Source organism: Eucyclogobius newberryi, unplaced genomic scaffold (genome assembly GCF_026437365.1).
Source record: "Eucyclogobius newberryi isolate DKJ021-1_F unplaced genomic scaffold, fEucNew1.0.hap1 SCAF_17, whole genome shotgun sequence".
NCBI lineage: Eukaryota > Metazoa > Chordata > Actinopteri > Gobiiformes > Gobiidae > Eucyclogobius > Eucyclogobius newberryi.
Window position 1 is genome coordinate 15,787,138 of NW_027315801.1, and position 22,558 is coordinate 15,809,695.

At 43.9% G+C, this 22,558-nt stretch overlaps 1 protein-coding gene and 1 long non-coding RNA gene across 2 annotated transcripts in view; one reads left to right on the forward strand and one right to left on the reverse strand.

The window, feature by feature from the left end:
• Positions 1-880: 880 nt before the first annotated feature.
• Positions 881-22,558, reverse strand: part of ephb2a (eph receptor B2a) — a 37,556-nt gene continuing 15,878 nt past the window's right edge. The window contains exons 3-17 of the mRNA XM_072449285.1: positions 20,099-20,419; positions 17,266-17,629; positions 16,289-16,444; positions 15,048-15,383; positions 13,405-13,529; positions 11,528-11,690; positions 10,407-10,515; positions 6,889-6,953; positions 6,659-6,781; positions 4,794-5,041; positions 3,707-3,922; positions 3,486-3,635; positions 2,615-2,808; positions 1,901-2,056; positions 881-1,485 (exon numbers count right to left, since the gene is read on the reverse strand). Coding sequence (XP_072305386.1) covers positions 1,377-1,485; positions 1,901-2,056; positions 2,615-2,808; positions 3,486-3,635; positions 3,707-3,922; positions 4,794-5,041; positions 6,659-6,781; positions 6,889-6,953; positions 10,407-10,515; positions 11,528-11,690; positions 13,405-13,529; positions 15,048-15,383; positions 16,289-16,444; positions 17,266-17,629; positions 20,099-20,419 — 2,835 coding nt within the window. The 3' untranslated portion in view covers positions 881-1,376. The remainder of the gene's footprint in view (positions 1,486-1,900; positions 2,057-2,614; positions 2,809-3,485; positions 3,636-3,706; positions 3,923-4,793; positions 5,042-6,658; positions 6,782-6,888; positions 6,954-10,406; positions 10,516-11,527; positions 11,691-13,404; positions 13,530-15,047; positions 15,384-16,288; positions 16,445-17,265; positions 17,630-20,098; positions 20,420-22,558) is intronic.
• Positions 7,702-9,631, forward strand: LOC140362986 (uncharacterized). Its single transcript, XR_011927126.1, has 3 exons — positions 7,702-7,763; positions 8,485-8,639; positions 8,987-9,631. It is a non-coding gene; the product is annotated as an uncharacterized lncRNA (long non-coding RNA).

Consider the following 22,558-nt stretch of genomic DNA (forward strand, 5'->3'; position numbering starts at 1 on the left):
AGACCTAGATACGACCCATCTTCAATGTTCTGACTGAGGGAAGGAGGGTGTGACCCAAAATCTCGTAATACATGGTCCTATTCAATCCCTCCTTAATACAGAGCAGTCGTCCTGTCCCCTGTGCAGAAAGCAGCCCCAAAACATGATGTTTCCACCTCCATGCTTCACAGTAGGGACGGTGTTTTTTGGATGGTACTCATCCTTCTTCTTCAAGCTGTTTGCCCATTGGCCCGTTGCCCTTTCCAGCCTTGTGGAGGTCTACAGTTTAGTCTCTAGGGTCTTCTGACAGCTCTTTGGTCTTGCCCATGGCAGTAGTTGGCGTCTGACTGATTGTGACGTGGACAGGGGTCTTTATGCAGCTGACGAGCTCAAACAGCTGATTTTGGTTAATAAGTGGAGCAGAGGTGGGCTTTTTAAAGGCAGACTAACAGGTCTTTGAGAGGCAGAATTCTTGCAGATTGGCAGGTGTTCAAATACGTGCAGCAATAACATACAAATACATTATTTAAAAATCATAAAACGTGATTCACTGCATCGGACTGTTGTGGTGAACAAGGAGCTAAGTCAAAAGATAAAGTTCCCATTTTACTGCTCAATCTACGTTCCTACTCTCACCTATGGTCATGAACTTTGGGTTATGACTTAAGGACGAGCCGCTACTCCTCCAAGTCGAGAGGAGCCAGCTGAGGTGTCTGTTCCGGATGCCTCCTGGGCATGTCCCACCGGGAAGAGGCCCAGGAGAAGACCCAGGACTCAGGAATGCCTGAGGATCCCCCCGGAAGAGCTGGAAGTGTCTGGGTTGGGAAAAGTCTGCGATTCCCTGCTTAGACTGCTGCCCCCGCGTCCTTGCCCCGGATAAGCGGCAGAAGATGGACAAAAATTCTGTCTCTCACAATGGAAATGCACCTACGATGAAAGTTTCAGACCCCTCCATAATTTCTAAGTGGGAGAACTTGCAAAATTACAGGGTGTTCAAATTGTTATTTTCCTCTCTGTATGTCAATGTGTTGTGCGGTGCCCACTGCTCCTGAAGGAAGGCTCAAATGCAGAGGACAAATTTCCCTACCGGGACAATAAAGGCTAACCTAAACCTTTTGTAACAAGTGGTTGGTCTCCTGTTTTGGGTCTATCCTCACCAAACCCTGCCCTGATCCGACCTGTGCCACAGCACCCAGAGGACCGGCCCACAGTGCACCTACAGGGAACAGCACATCTCTTTGTCCAGTAAAAAAACGGCGGAAGAAACTGGATGGTTCTTCCAACACGACTGAGGGCACTTCTGTCTTTAGTCACAGTGTTCAACAGTCTGACAGTCCAGGAGCCCACACAGCTCCATATCTCCACACAGATCTAGGAGAAGCGCCCCCTGCTGGTCATCACACCTCCACTGACGTGATCTGGTTCATCTGAGCTCTCATGGACTGAATGCTGTTCAGGATCTTCTTCTGATGGCCGGCCAGCGTCACACTCACTCGGACGATGTCCCTGTGGGAAAGACAAGAGCTGGTGAGGCCCCTGGGTAATGTGCAGTGCCGGAACAAGTACTCACACAAGTACAAGTACAGATACAGGAGGAAAAAAGATACTCAAGTATAGTACAACATAGTATATGTTAGTATAATATAGTATAAGAATGATCAAATGTGGAGATTGTTTTTAAACATTTTGTTTGCGAAAAATCTTTAGCCAAAATGTCACAATAAGTGCTAAAACAATGTTATTTACTTTCCAGACTAGTTAAAAATGTAGTTGAGCAGAAAGTCCAACAACTTGCTCTCTGATGTAGAAAGTAAGTAAAAGTAAAAAACATCCACAGTAAAATGTACTTCCATGAAGTAAATATACTTAAAAAAACATCTTAAGTACAATACTTTCCACCACGGGTAATGTGTGTACTTACTCCATGGTCATCTGAGAAACTGTATCAAAACTACTGAAGCCCTCATTTGCAAAGTTCTCCTTGTACTGGCCCATTTTGATGGCGTCCAACCACTCGTCCACTGAGGCAAAGGAGGAGAAGTCTGGAGTGCTGCGGTCCAGCAGAGGTAGGTGAATACTGAACACACACAGTGCAGACAGATGTCAATGTTTATTACGCTGTTTCCTAGGCTGGTAACCGAGAAGTACTGATGACACAAACAGTACAAATATAAACAAAGATACACAAAGACATCAGGCAAATAGGATCAACTTTATATCCGACACAGTTTTGCTTCTGTGCAGCCGAGTCAGATGTGTGCATTGCTCCGAAAGCCTTTTCTCTGCCTCCATCAGTGCATTTACTACTGGTGAGAGACAGGACCACTGAGTACAGCGCCAGAGAACTGAGCGTGTGCCTATCCATGTGGCTCTGAACCCCGTTGTCATGGAAATTAGTGATCTGGTCAGCTGATCCTCTCTATGGCTCATGGTGCAACGTTTGGGTTGAATGTGAACAGTACTGACCCAAAAGTCAAGAAAATAGAACCAAATCTGGTGCACACAGTGTATGTGTCCATTTTTTTGATTATTTTGTGCCATGTAACAGCAGACAACAAAAGACACAAATATTACAAATATGAACAAGGACACAACAGTAAACCTGAACTCTGCAGTTGTGTTAAAGGTGTGATACCTGGAAGACAGAGGCGTCATGGCCTTGAGCGTGCCGGGGTTCCGGATCATCTTGTCCAGAGTGTTGACGATCTGGCTGAACTTGGGTCTGTTGTTCCGGTCTTTCTGCCAGCAGTCCAGCATCAGCTGGTGCAGTGCACTGGGGCAGTCCATAGGGGGCGGCAACCTGTAGTCCTGCTCTATGGCATTAATGACCTACAAAACGATAGGAGACGTTATTTGGTATGTTTTTATTCATACAGGACAGTGAACAATGAACATTGCTATGCATAAATGGCTGTGATTGGATTGTCACAAAATGATTTGCAGTTAGTCTGGTCCCAGATACTTTTGCATTTGAATGGAAAGTAGGTGTGGCTGACTTGCCAGGCCACATGCTATAGGCCTGGCTCTGGGTCCAGAGGCAGAGCAACCACCCAAACATAACTGATGTTTCTTTAATACATACAATCTAAATTATACCTGAATTATACTTTTTAATCATGAGGTCAATCTCAGAATTTCACAAAAAGACGTTTAGTAATTTCACGTTTGTGTGCCTGTGAGACATGGCTAAAGCTAGAGTAAACTACTTCCAGTTCATCAGCTTTCTCTGCATTTGTTTTACTTCTCTGCAAAGCCTCTACACCACGTTTTATCCTCTCTTTAAGTAATGCATTGGCTTTGGATAATGTTAGATGTATTAAGCACTGAAAGTTTAATATTTTGGGTGCTGTGTGTCCATAAACAGTTGATGAGCATTGTCCAATCATCTCATGCTTTGAATCGTTTAAACACTTATGACAGTGGTGACACTCTGGGACTGTACCAATCCGTTCCAAAGTGAACCAGTGGACACATAACTCTCCATGCTGGTGTGAGTATATACGCACATCCTGGTTGCTCATGTCCCAGTAGGGCCGCTCGCCGTAGGACATGACTTCCCACATGACGATGCCGTAGCTCCAGCAGTCACTGGACGAGGTGAACTTCCTGTACTGGATGGCCTCAGGGGCCGTCCAGCGGATAGGAATCTTCCCTCCCTGAGAAAGAAACATTTAGAACAGTCACAGATGTAACAACACAAATATAAAACCCTCTCTCACAGACGAACCAGGGCGCTGGTGTAGGTGGGGTCCGAGGTGTCATCCTCCAGGAAGCGGGACAGGCCGAAGTCGGACACCTTGCACACCAGGTTGCTGTTGACCAGGATGTTGCGTGCGGCCAGGTCTCGGTGCACATAGTTCATCTCACACAGATACTTCATCCCTGCAGCGATGCCCCGCAGCATGCCCACCAGCTGGATCACCGTGAACTGACCGTCGTTTTGCTAAACAACACACAACAGTGAGTGTGAATATCCATATGATGTCTTCTAATGATAAAACCAGTGAAAGCTTTCAATGAGCGCAATGCACTACCAAAATATCACAATATCACAGTATATTGTTCATTTAGAGTTATTCTTTTCAACAGTTGGCTTGAAAGTTGGTTCTGATGAAACGCATAAAATAAATGTTCAGTTTAAACCCTTTAAAAGAGGGTGGATTCTTCCTCCAACGGGTATAAACAAATGTCTGGGCTCTTTGTGAAGCTGAGACTGTTTTTAATGTCAGATCTATTTATTTTGTAAAAAAATAACTGGGAGTAAAAGTACTGTTGGAGGATTAAAACTACAGACAGTAGTTTGAGAATTTGTTGGTTTCTGGCAATTCCTTTTCAAAGCTGAAGCCAATATCACATAAAAGTAGATTGTACTCAATTTTAAACAGTCCAAGCAGAAAGTTGATCAATTTGGCTTGGGATACAAACAGATCCTGATTCTTTGTAGGATTTATTGGTCCATAGGCTTTATTAGACATGATAGTGCAGTGTGAATTGGGGATTAGACTGGGGGAAGGACATGTGTGCTATCCACCCACCACTGAGCAGCACCACACTGATCCTGATTTGTCCCAGAATGACTGATTTGACTGGAAATAAATGGGTTATAGCTTTATTTTTAGCTTGATCTCCCACCACCCTCCTCATCTTAATGTATGTATTTGTTTGAGTGAAAAGTAGTCGCAAGTGGCAGTTTAAAGTTTCAACTTTTATTTCCCGGTTTGAAAATCAGGTACCCCAGCTTTAAACAACACATTTCTGATCGTAATTTTCTCGTCCTAATATCAGATGAACAGAGCCGCAGTCGCCCAGCTCACCCGCAGGAAGGAGTCCAGAGATCCGTTCTCCATAAACTCGGTGAGGATCATGACAGGGCTGCTCTTGGTGACCACGCCCTCCAGGTGGATGATGTTGGGGTGGTCAAACTGGCCCATGATTGACGCCTCGCTCAGGAAGTCCCGCCTCTGCCGCTCCGTGTAGCCCGCCTTCAGGGTCTTGATGGCCACCAGGATCTCCCTCTTCCCAGGCTGGCGGAGGTTCCCACTGCACACCTCCCCGAACTCACCTGGCAACAGCAGTTAGCAGCGGCAAACAGCAGGGGGCGTTATACAGAGGCATTCACTGTGCGAAGGGATGTTGGGGGGCTCTGGAAAGGTGCTGAACATCAAGGCAATATTATTTCAGAACATTGGTGAAATTGGGCTAAACTGGAGCTTGCATAACATCAGTGGTACAAGGACCACAGTTTGGGAAACACTGCTTAACAACACTCAAGGTGAAGCCAATAAATAAATAAAAAAGTCTATAACACAATGAGCAATGCAAACAATAAAACAAAAAAAGTCTTTAAAGTCAGTCTGGATAAGTATGTTCTGAGCCATCGACTTAAAGAGGCCAAAGTCTGTGACAGAGTGAACATCAGGGGCTCACAATATATAACATTCTCCTTCGCTTTTATGCATTGTGTTGTTGCAGCTCTTTCTTTTCTTCTTTGTTTGCTCCATTTCAGTCAACATAAAGACATGACAGTTATTTTGCACGTGTAAGTTGTAATTTTTTAGAACAGTGGTCCCCTTTTTCGGCTCGTGAGGTACTTTCAAATTGAGCAACAGCTCTACCTTTAGATTTATGTTATAATTGTTTTATTATTGTTGTTGGCAATTTTGAAAAATAAAATCTAGTGGACACAACAAACAATCTAATAGAAGTTCAAGTTTATCATCACCTCACTTGTAGTTCTTCTAACTATTATAACTTATTTGTTATTGGTGATCAAAAATCAATTTTCCTTTTTGCAACAAACCGCTTTGTGGACAAAAACTGTGTGAACAGATAGGACCTGTCCCACTGCTTTAGAATGTCAGTAATTTCTGTTAAAGGCTTGTCAAAGCATTTTAAAAGTACAAACATTCTTTTCTAAATTTCCCTAAGTTGCCTCACAACTATCTTACCGTGAGGTTAGCATACTCTGCCACACTTTCTGCCACACACACTCTGCCACAAACTGTGCCACACACTCTGCCACACACACTCTGCCACACATTCTGCCACACACACTCTGCCACACAGCCTGCCACACACTCTGCCACACACTCTGCCACACACTCTGCCACACACTCTGCCACACACCCTGCCACACACCCTGCCACACACCCTGCCACACACCCTGCCACACATTCTGTCACACACTCTGCCACACACACTCTGCCACACACACTCTGTCACACACTCTGTCACACACTCTGTCACACACTCTGTCACACACTCTGCCACACACACTCTGCCACACACACTCTGCCACACACACTCTGCCACACACTCTGCCACACATTCTGCCACACACATACTGCCACACACATTCTACTACACACTCTGCCACACACATTCTGCCACACACATTCTGCCACACACTCTGCCACACACTCTGCCACACACTCTGCCAATCACTCTGCCACACATCCTGCCACACATCCTGCCACACACTCTGCCACACATCCTGCCACACACTCTGCCACACACTCTGCCACACACTCTGCCACACACCCTGCCACACACCCTGCCACACACCCTGCCACACACTCTGCCACACATCCTGCCACACACTCTGCCACACACTCTGCCACACACCCTGCCACAGTCCCCCCGACACTGCCTGGGCTGCAGAGGGGTAAAGCGTCCATACCTGCTCCAATAACCTGCTCTATCTTGGCACAGGCGATGTCGATCTCCTTGGCGAACTCTCGGACGGCCTCGTTGGGGTCCTCGTAGGTGAAGGGGTCGATGTAGATCTTCATTCCCGGAGACGCTTCATAGGAAAGGAGCAAAAAGAGCGACAGCACTGGCACACTCACACACTAGCAGCTTTAGTAGGACCCATGCAGTACAACGTGTAGTGCGGGGTACTATACTTACTGTGGCCGCTGGTGTAGTGCTGCAGTTTGTCTGTGTACTCCGACTCGGGTTGCTCTGAGCTCCTCCTGCCACACAAACAACATCACAAAGAATTATTTATAGATCATGATTTACAGTATTGTTATTGTTGTTATCAGTTCTAAATGGTGGCAGCACTACAGTTTGTTTACTACAGTTGAAGATGTATTCACAGTTTGATTCATGAAAAAGTGGATTTTCATAAACATAAGAATGCGCAGGTAGTGGTTTTCAGAAAATGATGATACACCATGGAATATCATGTGAAATATATCAGTAATGGTGAATGGTCAGGATAGATCATTAATATCAACAGATCCATAATACCTGAGGTATGAAAAAGTTACATTTAAATAAAAACGTATATGCATGATTTGACTCATTTATGCATGTTTTAGTTTATGCGATGTGTGTATGTATTCGAAGCGCACAGTAGGTGGCGGCAATGCACTGCACGAGTTTGTGAACTGCCATGAAACCCCATTAGAAGAAGAGGAAAAAACCCAATATGACCATGGATCTATTATAATATCTGGATAGGGTACGCCCCCTCTGCCTCTGGCTCCAAATTGAGTAGTGGCCACTTCGCAGAATGCAGCCTTTTGGTCGGACCATTTCAGGAGTTCGGCCTCTAAAATTACCAAACATGCTAAATTGTTTTTAGTCTAAAAATAAAATAGAAGGAATTTCACTCTTCAACTGTTTCTAAAATACTTAAAAAATACATTTTTAACCTCCCGGTGAACGGTGTACGCGCACCGAGCGCGCACGTGACCCTCATGAACGAGCCTCAGAAGAACACGTGACGGAAACTAAACACAAACAGAAGAATGTGACGAGACGAGACCACGATACACGTAAGTTGTGTTTGTATGTCATTCCTCACGTTTCACACATCGTTCCATATGAAGTGTAAAACAACGATTACACAGTTAACACAAGTTAACACGAGCTAACACGAGCTAACGTAAGCTAAAGTTTAGCTACACAAAGATGCAATAACACGTCGTGATGGCTCGTGCTTCTGCAAATAAATAACTAATTATTTCTCTTACTAAATGTTCTATTAGACAAGAGGTTATGCACAGATCAAGGAAAACTAGAGAAAGAAGGGAAATAAAGTGATGTTTGTATTATGTGCTATAAAACACAACCAATAATTCAAATATAACCTGCTGAAATGGGTCATATCTTACATATATAAATGTAAAGGTGTTTAAAAGTGACAGTCCTGTACTTACAGGGGCTGAGACCACATTTGAGGTTTTATTACATATTTCATAATGACGTGTGCTATGTTTAAACAAAGCACACGCTTGTTTTCTATAGAAATGTCATGGATTTACTTCCATGGAATATGTAGAGATTTAGCAAACATGTGAGTTATGTTCTAACTTCTAAGGTTTAAACTTATGCATAAATAAATGACTTTTGGTTCTAGCTTTAAAAATTAATGTGAAAAGAGGAACTTTTGTGTTACAGAGCGAAATGTAAATCTGTCAATAACATATTCCAGCTTTTCTCTGTTAAATGTGCAGAATATATCAATGTTCTAATGAGTATCTTTCTCATCTTCAGAGTGCTGACCAGTGAGTTTAGTCTGTCTGTGCTGTCCAGAGCTCTACAGGTCACTACAGGTCACTACAGGTCACTACAGGTCACTACAGGTCACTACAGGTCACTACAGACACAGAGTCATCTCAAGTAAACTCCTGACGACTCCAAAGCAAAAGGTATTTTAATAATAACTTCTGCCTCGACTAAAAGTAAACAGTGTAGAATCAGTATTTTGAATTTATAAAATGTCTGTTTTGTTATGACCAAAAAAACTAAATGATAATTGTTCTTCAAAAGAGCCACTGCTGTGTCACATGTGTCTGTGAAGCAGCTTCAGGACAAACATGTGAAGTGTATGTTCTATGACTTTTATAAATCTAAACATGTGAAGTGTATGTTCTATGACTTGTATAATCTAAACATATGAAGTGTATGTTATATGACTTGTATAATCTAAAACATATGAAGTGTATGTTATATGACTTGTATAATCTAAAGCTGTGACATGTTCTGTTTGTCTCAGTCATACGATGGAGCTGAACGGTGCAGTTACTGAAGTACAGAAGACTGCGTAGCCATGGAAACAAAGTCTTGTTAAATACTGAGATATTCAGTATTTAACACAATAATGTCACATTCATGTGCATATAACTGATGTAAAAAGAGTGTTTATTTTACCATTATTATTAGTATTATTTTGTCTTACGCTGTTTTTATTTTATCTTTATTTCCCCCTCCATTCTTTATTAAGGTATGAGAGGTTCTGTCTAGAGGAGTTTTTGTTTATAAGAGTTCTTCTATTAAGATTGATCTATTAAGAGTGTTTTTTAAACTTCCTATAAGTTTTCTGTCCTTTTCCTCTGGATCTACTGTGTTGCAACAACAAAATTTCCTCATGTGTGGACAATAAAGGAATACCTTATTTTATTCAGTTTGTTCTATTTGACTTATACAGGTTGTTTTATCATTGTTAATATTTTTATGTTGCACTGAATCACCAAAGCAAGTTCCACTGTTTGTGAATTCTGTTCTTTGACAATGGAATAAACCTTTTCTGATTATATTAATGATGATAATAATAATGAACATTACACAGACTCAAACTCCTTAATAAGGGACTCCCACATTGTAGCTTTAAAACTCATTGTAGCTTTAAAACTCAACTAAAACTGGCTAAAATCAATTTATCATTTGTAGTTATCAGATTTGCATTTATTGAACAAGTTCATTCATGTTCATTATTTGTATTAAATACATTAATAAACAAATGTGTTTTGTATTTATTAAAGATTGACATGATAAAAAAAAAACGACACAAAAGGAAACTGAATATAATTAAATACTGCTTAACTCAATTATGTAACAGAATCGATGATTATATTTTATATTTCTTCTCATCTGATTAAAAAAAATGCATATTGGCCAAATTATATTATGTAAATAAATAACTGAAAAGTTAATAACAAAATAAATACCCAAACCAAAAACTACAGAAAATGATGAGGACGTTATTAAACCTCTAAATGTAATTCATTGTCATTAAACCAGACTTTTTTATCTTAACACTTCTTTATAATTCTCTTAAATATCAGAGCTTTACAACATGATACATGTATATTTATAGATGGATATAACAATCCATCATTATACGTTACGTAAACAGACTATTTCAAGCCGAATTATTCCAAAAGTCCGTGTTGACTGTTCTCAGTCTTTCACGCTGCTGTGACGTGCGCGCTCCCGACGCCAAAGCCTCACGGCGATGACGTCACAAAAGTGGGAGGAGATATACCACTGTTCAGGAAGTAATGCGGAACTAAAAAACTTTTTTGGAACCATGCGCCAATGAGCAGCTCCATAGGTTTCAATGGCGGCCATCTTGGCTTCCGGGGGCTTGAATATGACTGCCAGAGAAAACCACGTTTAGTGGAAGAGTTTGAAACCTGCGGCAGACGATGATGATGACGGTGACTGCGATGATGAAGACCAGTCCTGACGCCGAGGAGCCCACGATCAGAGGCAGCTTGTCCTGCAGGCTGGAGGCGTACTCCTCTGACAAAACAGATGGAAACAAATCATTTTTATATCATTTTAGAGCCCCGGTCACAATTTGATTCATATTCTCTAAACAACCTTAACCACTTTAAAATCTTGAAATGAAGCCGGCTGCACACTAGAGGATTTAAGTGTGAATCCAGTCATGTAAACTGCTCCAAAGGGCTCATTGTCATCTGATCATTTCAGCGCTCAAATTGCCCTTAATATGCAGCTAACCAACCTTGAAGCTGCGTCTGCTTCTCTCCTCAGAGGGAACAGGGGCTTTTTGTCTGCTCAGAAATAAATAAATTACTTTTTGTTTTTTCTGTACATTATTTTCCTGAGAGACAGATTTTCCTAAGGGTCCTGACCTCTGGACCGAACAGGTGCGACACCAGTTTGGATACACTGATTATCCCCAACACTAGATCTGTTTGTTTTTTTGGCCTGTAGGCTTTAGTAGACAGTCACAGGACAGCAGAGTGTGAAATGGGGGGGAGAGCAGGGAGGAACTGGCAGAGTCTGACATATGTGCTGCTACTTTTACCACTCTACCAAACTGCTATATTTGAATTTTGTGGGGGGGAAATAAGCTACAAAAGGTTTTACCAAATAAATCTGCCAATCCAGTCCTGAACCAGAATTAAACTAGGACTAGACTTGTACCAGCTGGGTCTGAACTGGACTAACCCAGAATCGGACCAGATCGCTTGGGGGGCCTAATTTGGCCTGCGTGCCTTAAGATGATAAGGCCTGTACTACAATACCAGGTGTACAAAAGTAGTTTAAAAAGCTCCAATAAAGCATAAGGAGCTTTATGGTGTATACAACTACTTGCTGGTGCTGAAAGACTTCAGTCTGGTGGGTAAAATCCACCTGCTGTGTACCCGTAGTACCATGTCTCCTACAAACTGGCTTATAATTACAGGGTCAGAGCACTATTAAATTTGAGACCGACCCTAATGCAATAACAGTAACACAACACAACACAAACACGTCTGAACAGAAGCTGGTACAAAGATCTCACCTTCGGTCATGGTCTGGAAGTACATCTTCCCACTGAAGCGTCCAAACCCAGCCACAGTGCGCGCTCGGACCTGGAACACGTAAATGGTCCCAGGCTTCAGGCCCCGGATCAGGGCTGTGTTGGTCTGACTGCGGCTCACAGAAGAGTTCCACTCAGCCAGGTTCTGTCAGGGGCCACAGGGGCAGTTAGTTTCATCTATTCTGGTTTATTGATTTTACATATTAAAGCTTACATAATTCAAGTTCTTGTTAGGCAAACCAACTGTTTTGTGTCCCAATTAACTCCATAAATGCATTTCTTTCTGTAACAAATGGTTATCTGAGACTACTAATAAACAAAGCAAAATGTTAACTGCACTTTTAGGCCATTCTGGAAAATGCAACACTGGATACATAAACTTTGCAGGGCTGATTAGGGAGGAGTGTAGAACTGCAGGTTTGGGGCCATTTGGGGTAAGTGCAGTAGGAACTACTTTAAGGCTGTGTAAGGATGTGTAATTCAGGGCTATTAAACTTAAATTTCCTGAGGGGCAGATTTGTGGTGGGCCAAGGCCTCTGGGCCGGAGGTGCACAACACACCACCATGGTAACAACACAACACACCACCATGGTAACAAGCTTTCGGGTCATACAAAATACCCACTTTTTAAATAAATCTGGTAGATTAGATTTGTGCACGACATAACATACAAAATGCTTTACCATCATTGTTTTTCAAAATAGCCCACCCAGAACTAAACCAGAATTAACCTAGAACTAGATTAGTACCAACCAGGTCTGAACCAGGACTGACCCAGAATCAAAACAGGTCTAAAATAGAATTAAAATAGACTAAATCAAGACTAAACCAGGTCTAAACTAGTGCATCAAACGTTCAAATGTTTTTATCTTTTATATATTTGGAAGATTGGTTGTGGGTCGGATTAAATTGCATGGAGGGCCAGATTTGGCCCCTAGGCCAGATATTGAATAGCCCTGGTGTAAATGTCTGTGTGCAATATGGATGTGAATTTACAGTATTATGTCTTTGTGTGTTTGGATGTTGTCTATTTTCATTGTGGACTTGATGTCCAAGACGTCTCCATCTGGAAACAAGAAAGGCTCATCTTATCGTCAATCATCTGTGTTTATCAGGCCTTGACAGTTTGACAATGTCCGCTGTTACTGCGACGTGTCCGCTGTTACTGCGACTTGTCTGCTGTTACTGCAACGTGTCCGCTCTTACTGCGACGCGTCCGCTCTTACTGGGATGTGTCTGCTCAGCTGAGATACACAGATTTTGGTGCTGTCTTCCTATTTTGGGCAATAGGACAACAGCGCCATCTGCAGTCTGACTTCTTTAGAACTGTATCCCAGGTGTGAGAGAGAGTGTAGGCTCCTTCATCCCTGTGTAACTCAGCTGAGCAGACACATCGCAGTAACAGCAGTGACACGTCTGTGGAAGGCAGCAGACTGCAGCCCAAACTGTCAAGGCCTGATCAGAAGAAACTAGTGGATACTTATACCAGTAGCTGTTTTGATTTAGTAAGGCCTTGATTTTGCTGGAGAACTGTAGTGTGCCTTGAGCTAATGCCAGGTGAGCCTTGAAAATACATGGCTTTATTTGAATTTAATAATTAATAGATTTGGGGTGCCCCAAACATACTTCTGAACCAGAAAAAAGCATTATTTCCCACATTATATACCACAGATTCAAACAAAACCTTCTGATTTGGTATCGTTACAGGTGGTGTGGTGCGATATCGTTTCAATAGTGCCATCTCTCAAAAAAGTTCAAAATACTGCGGTAAGATTTCAATGGCCCTACGAGGTAGTAAAGGAGTAAAAAAGGAGCCACAGAACTGTTAGAGAAACGATGTCCGAGTATGAGAGCGTTACCTTCTCGTTGTACTGCAGCTCGTAGTCCAGGATGACCCCGTTGGGCTGGTCGGGCTGGGACCAGGACAGGGTGATGGTGGAGGGCGAGCGGTTCACCTGGTGGATGATGGACACGGCCGAGGGAGCTGCCAGGACCACACAAGCCGTTAAAACACACCACAGTGGGACGTTAAACGCACTGAGCAGCAGGAGCGCAGCGTGTGGATGGGGGCTCCGGCTCAGGTGGTCGTCCCAGCTGATTCAGGACCCCCAAAGAAGTAGATGAACATGAGAAGGAATGAGCCAGGTGGAGAGCGCAGAGGTTATGACGAATATAGGAGAGGTAAGAGCGGCCGAGGACTTGGATCATGTTTTCGGGAAAGTCGAGATGCGATTATGAAAAAAGTGATATGCCTTAAGTTCTTGATTAAATTGCATAAATAATTAACTGTTTTAAATCTTGGAGTGAAGAATGGAACAGAGTCACCTAAAATACAGGAAATATTGGTTCCTTTTATTGTTTGTTCCAGTTGTTTTCTTGTTTGCTGAAGTTTTGCTTAAACTCAATACCTTTAAAAAAAAAAAAAAAAAAGCCTGAAACATATTATGGAAAGTACTTTGAACTTAAAAAGTGTTCTTAAAAGAAGAGAAGTAAAAGTAAAAAGTATCCACTGTAAATATGACCAAGTACAGTTATATACACATTTGACTTACGTTCATTACTTTTACTGTTGTACCTCATTACTATCCACCACTGCATTTTGGATTTATTATTATTTAAGATATCATAAATAAATTGAGTTTAAGAGATATGAAATGCTGTTTTTTTTATAGAAACATCCGCGCACATCCCTAAAAAGAACTACAAGTGACAGTTGCACATTATTCACAGGGACAAAATGTGGCTCATCTGTGTCCCATCTGTGGCTCATCTGTGGCTCATCTGTGGCTCATCTGGGGCCCATCTGTGGCTCATCTGTTGGCTCATCTGTGGCTTATCTGGGGCTCATCTGTGGCTCATCTGTGGCTCATCTGTGGCTCATCTGGGGCCCATCTGTGGCTTATCTGTGGCCCATCTGTGGCTTATCTGTTGGCTCATCTGTTGGCTCATCTGTGGCTCATCTGTGGCTCATCTATGGTCCATCTGTGGCTAGCCCATCTGTGGCTCATCTATGGCCCATCTGTGGCTCATCTGTGGCTCATCTATGGCCAATCTGTGGCTCATCTGTGGCTCATCTATGGCCCATCTGTGGCTCATCTATGGCCAATCTGTGGCTCATCTGTGGCTTATCTGTTGCTCATCTATGGCCCATCTGTGGCTCCTCTGTGGCTCATCTATGGCCCATCTGTGCTCACCCGTGGGTCACTGCAGACAGCAATATTCCATGTGACTTTAAAAGGGTGTATTTCAGATGTGGGGCACCGGCGATGGAGACGATCGATGGATACCTGTGGAGTGTACTTTGGTTGCAGTAAAGTAATAACAAAGGCAATAACAAATGGGGAAGAGACCTTTTGTTGTCTGGACCTTTCTTTGAGCTGCTCTCTTTTCTTTTGCCTTTCACTCTGGCTTTTTTCAGTTTGTTCTGTTTACTTCAAAATATATTGAGACACTGTCCTCATCAAAGAGGAGCAGGCAGTTGAATGACGTGATGTACTCGTACCGGCCTGATTGGTGGTGATGTTGACAGCAGTGTAGTGAGGCGAGTAGGGGCTCTGGTCAGACACACCGTTGACCGCCTGGATCTCAAAGGTGTACTGCGTGTGGGCCATCAGCTCGCTGATGTGCACCTGGCTGCTGGTCAGGCCCAGCTGCCGGGGGACAAACTGCACGTTGTCCCCGCAGCGCGTGCACCCGGAGCGCCCACTGCCACAGCTCTTACAGATGATGTTGTAGACCACGTCGTCCCGGCCCCCACTGTCCACCGGGGGGCTCCACTCCAGGCGCAGGGAGGTCTCGTTCACGATGGAGATGACGCTCTGAGGAGCCGTGGGGACCCCTGGACAAGGGGCCACAACAAGAACAACAGCATGGTGACCAACATGTAATATTGAGACTGTTATGTGAGGATCATAACTGTAGTGTGAATACATGTAAATGGCATTTTGATCAGAGCTGGGATCCAGACTGGCTCTACTGGTCATCGCCTGGTCATCGCCTGCTCTTCTGTGTCTCAGAGCCAGGTTGATTTGTTTCACAAACTGCGTTTCCACCCACTCTCACGCATATTATTATATTGGAATAAGAAAAGAGAATGAACAAATGCAAAGTCTGTTGCGTTTCTGGGGTGGAAACGCAGTGGCACATGGGAGACAAATGAGCTCAATGGTCAACCCTCCGAACACAGAACAGAATCTGTGCCATTTGAGACATACATTATCAAACCATTACTTTTATGAGTCTCTGCCTGAAAATAAATTTGATACTTTTACAAATAAGTACCACACTGATGTTACTTCCTTTTCCCTGACAAAGACTGTTGTGCATGTCCCCCGTGCATGTCTCCTGTGCATGTCCTCCGTCCATGTCCCCAGTGCATGTCCCCGGTGCATGTCCCCTGTGCATGTCTCCTGTGCATGTCCTCCGTCCATGTCCCCTGTGCATGTCCCACGTGCATGTCCCCCATGCATGTCTCCTGTGCATGTCCCCTGTACATGTCTCCTGTGCACATCCCCTGTGCACGTCCCCTGTGCATGTCCACTGTGCATGTCCCCCGTGCATGTCTCCTCTACATGTCTCCTGTGCATGTCCCCAGTACATGTCCCCTGTGCACGTCCACTGTGCACGTCCACTGTGCATGTCCCCTGTGCATGTCTCCTCTACATGTCCCCTGTACATGTCCAATGTGCATGTCCCCCGTGCCTGTCCCCTGTGCATTCTAAGTGACTTCTGTGCGTCTAGTACCGGTACAGCGGCTTCCCGGGCCCTCGGCGTCCGTGCGGTAGTAGCCAGGGCGGCAGAGGCAGTTGGTGGCGCCCTGGCTGCTGGTCCGGCTGTTGGGGGGACAGGCCAGACAGCTGTGGTCCCCCTGCGCCGCTTTGAACGAGCCAGTAGGACATGCTGAGGACACAGGTGAAGTAGGACGTGTAAGTTGACAAAGGTTCTGACACATGTGTTCACAGTATGAACTTGAGTTGTGTTTTTTCCTCAAATACTAATATTTGAGTATTTGTGTATTGTGTTCACTTCTTATTGAGTAACAATATCTAGGTAATGGACCCTTTCAGTGTTAAGGGTCCACGTATTGGATTCCAGGCTGGTGAGATCCAATGCACTTTCAATGGGAGAGTTAACGTGAGCCTCCAAACATCACAAATGATGAATAACCAGGGCTGTTCACTCGACTGCACGTGAACAACACCAAAGCCTCAGCAGCAAAGATCACCTGGTGTTTTTGTGCCAAATTAACACACATTCTAACAACTAAGTACTAAAGTGGCCAGTGCGATTTGGCTCCTTAATAATTATACTATATATATTCTATGTTCTGTCACTGTGGACTAAGTAGCTCTCACTTTAAATGTACTTATGTCACAAGTTATTAAAAGGTTCAATATATTTTACAGTTTTATGGATGGCAAGTATTTATCAGCTGTTTATATTTCAATTAATATAACAATAAATTTGATGAAACAAAACTTAAACATTAGTTTTGTCCCAAGCATGGTTACTATAACAACCCGGGTGCCAATATATCTGTGTATGAGCGGTTCAAAAACACTTGCCAAATTGGGCCCTGACATGACAAGATGGGTCTATCCGTGGGTTTCAGACTGAGCAATTAATCATTTAAAACTAATTATGATATCTATAGAATAATGTTGCATATAACAGGAAACTGAAACCCACAGATAGTGCTGAGAATGATGAGAGAGATTTACCTGTGCACTCCGTCCCGTTGGCCGCTGCCTCGTGCCCAGCCTTGCACATGCACCTCCCGATGGGCACCATCCACTCGCCGTCCCCGTTGCAATAGAGTTTGATGGGTACATCCACCTCCTCTCCGTTGGACACGCATACTCCACGGGCCGCCACTAGGGAGGCGCTCTCGGCCCCAGATAGTGTCTCTGAGAAGACGGCCCCGTTGAGCACCACGCGGGGACACTTACGGTAGAAGACCTTCACAGCGATGATGGACATGCAGGCGCCATAGTCCTGAAAGGCCAGATAGAAGCCGCTCCTGGACACTGGCCCGAAGCTACGCACCTCACTGTTGATCTTCATGATGCGCCCGCCCAAGTCCACCTGGAAACAAACGGCACTGTCAGTCCAGTCTGCAATGCGTGTGTTGAACCTTTACCAACAGTTTACATAGGGCTGTTGTAATTGTGTGGGAGATTTACTGTTTTTGAAAGAAATCCAAAATAGAAATCCACAAAAAAGATGGACTTTCTCTTTATTTGTTTGGGATTGTCTCCACAAACTTCATGTTAATCGTTTATCCTTTCAACTGACAACTACCACTACCACTACTACTTCCACTACTACTACCACTAGCACTACCACTACCACTAGCACTACTACTACCACTAGCACTACCACTACCACTACCACTACCACTAGCACTACCACTACCACTAGCACTACCACTACCACTAGCACTACCACTAGCACTACCACTAGCACTACCACTACCACTAGCACTAGCACTAGCACTAGCACTAGCACTAGCACTAGCACTAGCACTAGCACTAGCACTAGCACTACCACTAGCACTACCACTACCACTACCACTACCACTACCACTACCACTACTACTACCACTACCACTACTGCTACTGCTACTGCTACTGTGAACAAATACATTTGTCTTATTTATGAGAAAATGTTGTGCCAGTTTTTGTTTCAAGTGGATGGGCCAAGTAATTACAGAGGTATGAACCATAAACACAGGGTGCACGGTGGCAGAGTGGTTAGAAAAGGTGATCATGGGTTCGATTCCCAGGCCATGCTCTCTCTGGGTGGGGTCTGCATGTCCTTGCCGTGTTAGTGTGGGTTCTCTCCGTTTATGTCTCTGTGTGAACCCTGCGACGAGCTATCCAGGGTGAACCCCGCCTACGGCCCAGAGTTACTGGGAGAGGCTCCAACAAGCCGTAGAATATGAATGAATGAATCAAGAAATCTGCAATCTGACAGTTAAACAAAAAAATCCTTTGTAGAATTCTGACCTGCACCAGCTCAATATTAAACTATAGGCATTTTAGAATGTCTTGTGAACACAACCTATTCTGTATTATTGTATAATATATAAACTAGATAATTTGCCTGAGCCGCCAGTCCCTTCTACGTTCTCTTCCAATATAAAAGGATCTGAAACCAGGCCATAGTGTGTCAAACATCCATCTTTATTCTAAACGTTCCAATCACATCTGCTCCTTTGTAGCGCACATTTCTCAAATGCGGAAGACCTCTGCTCGCCTATATCCTCCAATCATTCAGGACAAAATAGTTCTTCAAAGTGGCTGTACCAGATGCTTTTCATGTAATCAAGATAACCCTGTGACGAGCCGGCCCCTGTCCAGGGTGTGACCCGCCTAAGGCCCAAAGTCACTGGGATAGGCTGAGGTCACCCGCGACCCCTAACGGGAACAAGCGGTAGAAAATGAATGAATGAAAGTATCTGTTTTGCTCCAGTACAGATGGATGGTAAAAGCAGCTCAGAGGGACAGATTTACTAAGCGTTTGCACAGGTGCAAAGCAGGTTGCACAAGCTAAACTGGAGCTAAAAGTGTGTGCATTTGAGATGTGTGTCTCTCAGGCCACAGCGCAAATTTAGCACATGGGACCTGATGATTTTTGCAAAACAAGGCCATTTTTTCCCCAACACGCAAAATTTTAGGTGGAGAAAATGCAAATTGTTTAGTGCTCACTGATTTATCAACATTGCAAGGAGCAAAACTGCCTTAACACATAAATGGTGCTAAAAAATATTTCAAATGATAGTGTGTCATTTACAAATTTGGAGCAGAATAGCTCCAAATCCGTTTAAAGTCCATTGCAAAGACTGTTCGTCTGTTCACTCTTCCTCCTTCCTCATCTTCCTCTCATCTTCCTCTCATCTTCCTCTCATCTTCCTCTCATCTTCCTCTCATCTTCCTCTCATCTTCCTCTCATCCCGGACATCTCTAATGCCACACATGGCTGTGCTGTTTCATTTTCCCATTTCAAACAAACGATCCCCCTCTTTTTGGCTGCACTGTCCGACACGTCTCTCTGTCCGGTCACAACAGCGTGGTGTGCATACACTTTTTGAAGATGACAGAAACTAATCATACACTGTTTTTAGATTCAGATTTAAATGTCATTAAAAACATGTATCCTATATATGTGTCTGTTCTACCAAAGGAGCAGTGGCAGAGGCACATGGCAGAGGCACATTTGCACATTCTCAGCTTGCGCAGTAATATCTACAAAAAACCACAAGCAAATTTTATTTTAATTAGAACTCTGGCCCTTAAGGTCAAAATGAGACCACTGTGTGTGTCTGCGTTTGATTATAGAGCTTTTTTAGCACGCTAATGTTGGTTAGCTTTACCGCGGTGGTAAACTCTGATCTGGGCTCTGAAAGATGTGTAAAGCTCTCCTTAACTCATCACAGTGAATAATTAGGCTTCTCAGAATGCATTGAGTAACTGAGCAATAACTTAGGACCACTGCAACAGCCCCTTTAATCCTAAATTCACACTACTAAACTGGCCCTCGTGACCTGTGTACCTGAGAAAAGCTCTCGTCTGCTGCGATGGTGTCCACCTTCACCCAGGGGTTCTCCATCCAGGCGGGGGACAATCGCCTGGCCGTGTCCGAGTCTGCCTCGTAGTAGTACAGGTTAAACGTCTCTTTGCAGGAGCCCGGGACGTTGGGTATGGAGCTACAGTCCCTCACGGAGAACTTGATCTGGACGTGGATTCGTTGGGCCCCGCGCCGTCGAATGAACTTGGTGCGTATCCAGTTGTTTTGGCTGCTCTCGAACACATTACACACCTGATACGTGCGGATGGTGTTCATGTTCTCATCGTAGCCACTCACCTCCTCCCACTGAAAAGACAAAACATTTACAGTTTAGGAGATTAGGAGAGATAATGGATCAAATTTTTCAAATGTCATCTCTGGATTGGGAATTTGTTTTGTAACTTAAAAGTCTTATTTAATATGATGCTGATGATATGAAACGTTATAACAACTTCCCATGTTCTTTAATGCTTTGCCTGGAATGTTCATTGGCATTAAACATAATCATCATTTTATTTGTTTACAGGTTTTATTTGCAAAAAAAGGGATTAATACAAGCAGGCAGCAGACATGAGATATTGCTTTTGTATTAGTCCATACCTCACAGCTATGGAGAGCCCTGTGAGCAATGTGAACAAGAATACAGCTTCTATTCAAACAGATAAAGAGAATTTAACAGTATTTTAAAGGCTTAATTTCATAAAACACTGTCCCTAATGCAAAGCTTCTCAAAGTGTGGGGTGCACCCGTTTGGAGGGCCACAAACAGCCACTACGTACAAAGAGCAGCAGGAGTAGAGCAGAAGGAGTGGAGCAGGAGCAATGGGGCAGGAGGAGTCTGTCTCTCCGTGCCCCGCTCTCACACACATTTGCCTCGAGTTTAGGACGAGCCAGGGCTTTGGACACTGTCTGACTCCACTGTCCCACTGCAGACAGACAGATAACACTGACCCATCCACTAACACTGAGAGGAGGAGAGACAGAGGGAGCTGAGAGGAGGAGAGACAGAGGGAGGAGAGGAGAGACAGAGGGAGAGGAGGAGAGACAGAGGGAGAGGAGGGCTAGGAGAGGGAGAGGAGGAGAGACAGAGGGAGCTGAGAGGAGGAGAGACAGAGGGAGAGGAGGAGAAACAAAGGGAGAGGAGGGCTAGGAAAGGGAGAGGAGGAGAGAAGAGACAGAGGGAGCTGAGAGGAGGAGAGACAGGGAGAGGAGGAGAGACAGGAGAGGAGGAGAGACAGAGGGAGAGGAGGAGAGACAGAAGGAACTCTGAGGCTCTGTGCTGTGTCAGTTCTTGGCTTCTGGCACAAAACAAAGCTGCATGTTTCAGTTCTAATGCTGGTCTAATATCTGAGGCTTTGGGGGAGACAGTTTGCTCCATCTCCAGAACCCGCCGTAGTCATCACAATTAACATTTGATCTCAAGCAGCCACACTCCATTTTCGTACCACTTTGAAGAGCCAAAATGCCATCACCTGCTTTTAGCCTTGCTCCAGCGGCTCTCTGGCGGCTCTCTGCTCTCTGTGCGTCGTGAAACTCTTATGAATATTTCACTGTTCACTTGGAAAGCATTTTTAGGTCAGGTACATCTCGATAAAAGAGGCTCTGCATGCAGGTCCCTGAGCGGAGGTCAAGGTCCCACACGGGAGGTGACGAGGCCTTTTCGGTCACTCTCAGGTCACAAAGTACTTTTATTACATCTGTGTTCTCTTTCTGCACATGGCTGAAGCCACGAGGGGCCCCTGTGTGTGTCTGATGCAGCAGCTCTACTCTCCAGAGATAACGCTTCACACATGGACCACGTTTCCATCAAACAGGAGAAAATTAAGCTACGTTTCAACCGGCCCTTCAGCCCTGTTCTGCACTGCTCTGTGATGCAGAACTACAATATGTTTCTGTGTCACTACATCTAATGGACACAATCATTGATCATTATTCTGTTCACTTCATGGCCAATACTATAAAAGAGGACTTTATGACCTAAAATAGAAAATATGTTTGTTCAAGCTTTGTTCACATCAGTTTGGTAGAACATGAGCTTTAGATAAAGTGCAAAAACATCAAACTAAATGATGATTCAAAAGTGCAGCTTTCTGTTAGTTAGTCAAATTCTTTAGTAAAACAGGAATTGGACGTTGGTTACTGTAGGTTACCATGGCGACTATCTCTCACATTCATCAGCGCTGTATCATATGTTATTCATGATTTTAGAGCACATTTGTCGATGAACATTTGTAAGATGAACTGTGCTTATATTTTATCTCTTATTTCCTGGTATTTGTTCGTATCAAATACTTTCTCATTTTTCACACAGAGTACTGCGATCTGATATTTAAACTGCAAATTCTAACACAGAATTCTCCTCTGCCCTCCAGCTTTGTTTAAACTATAGAGATGCTATAATGTTGTGAACACACCCAATCTGTGACTTTCAGAATGATGAGGAATA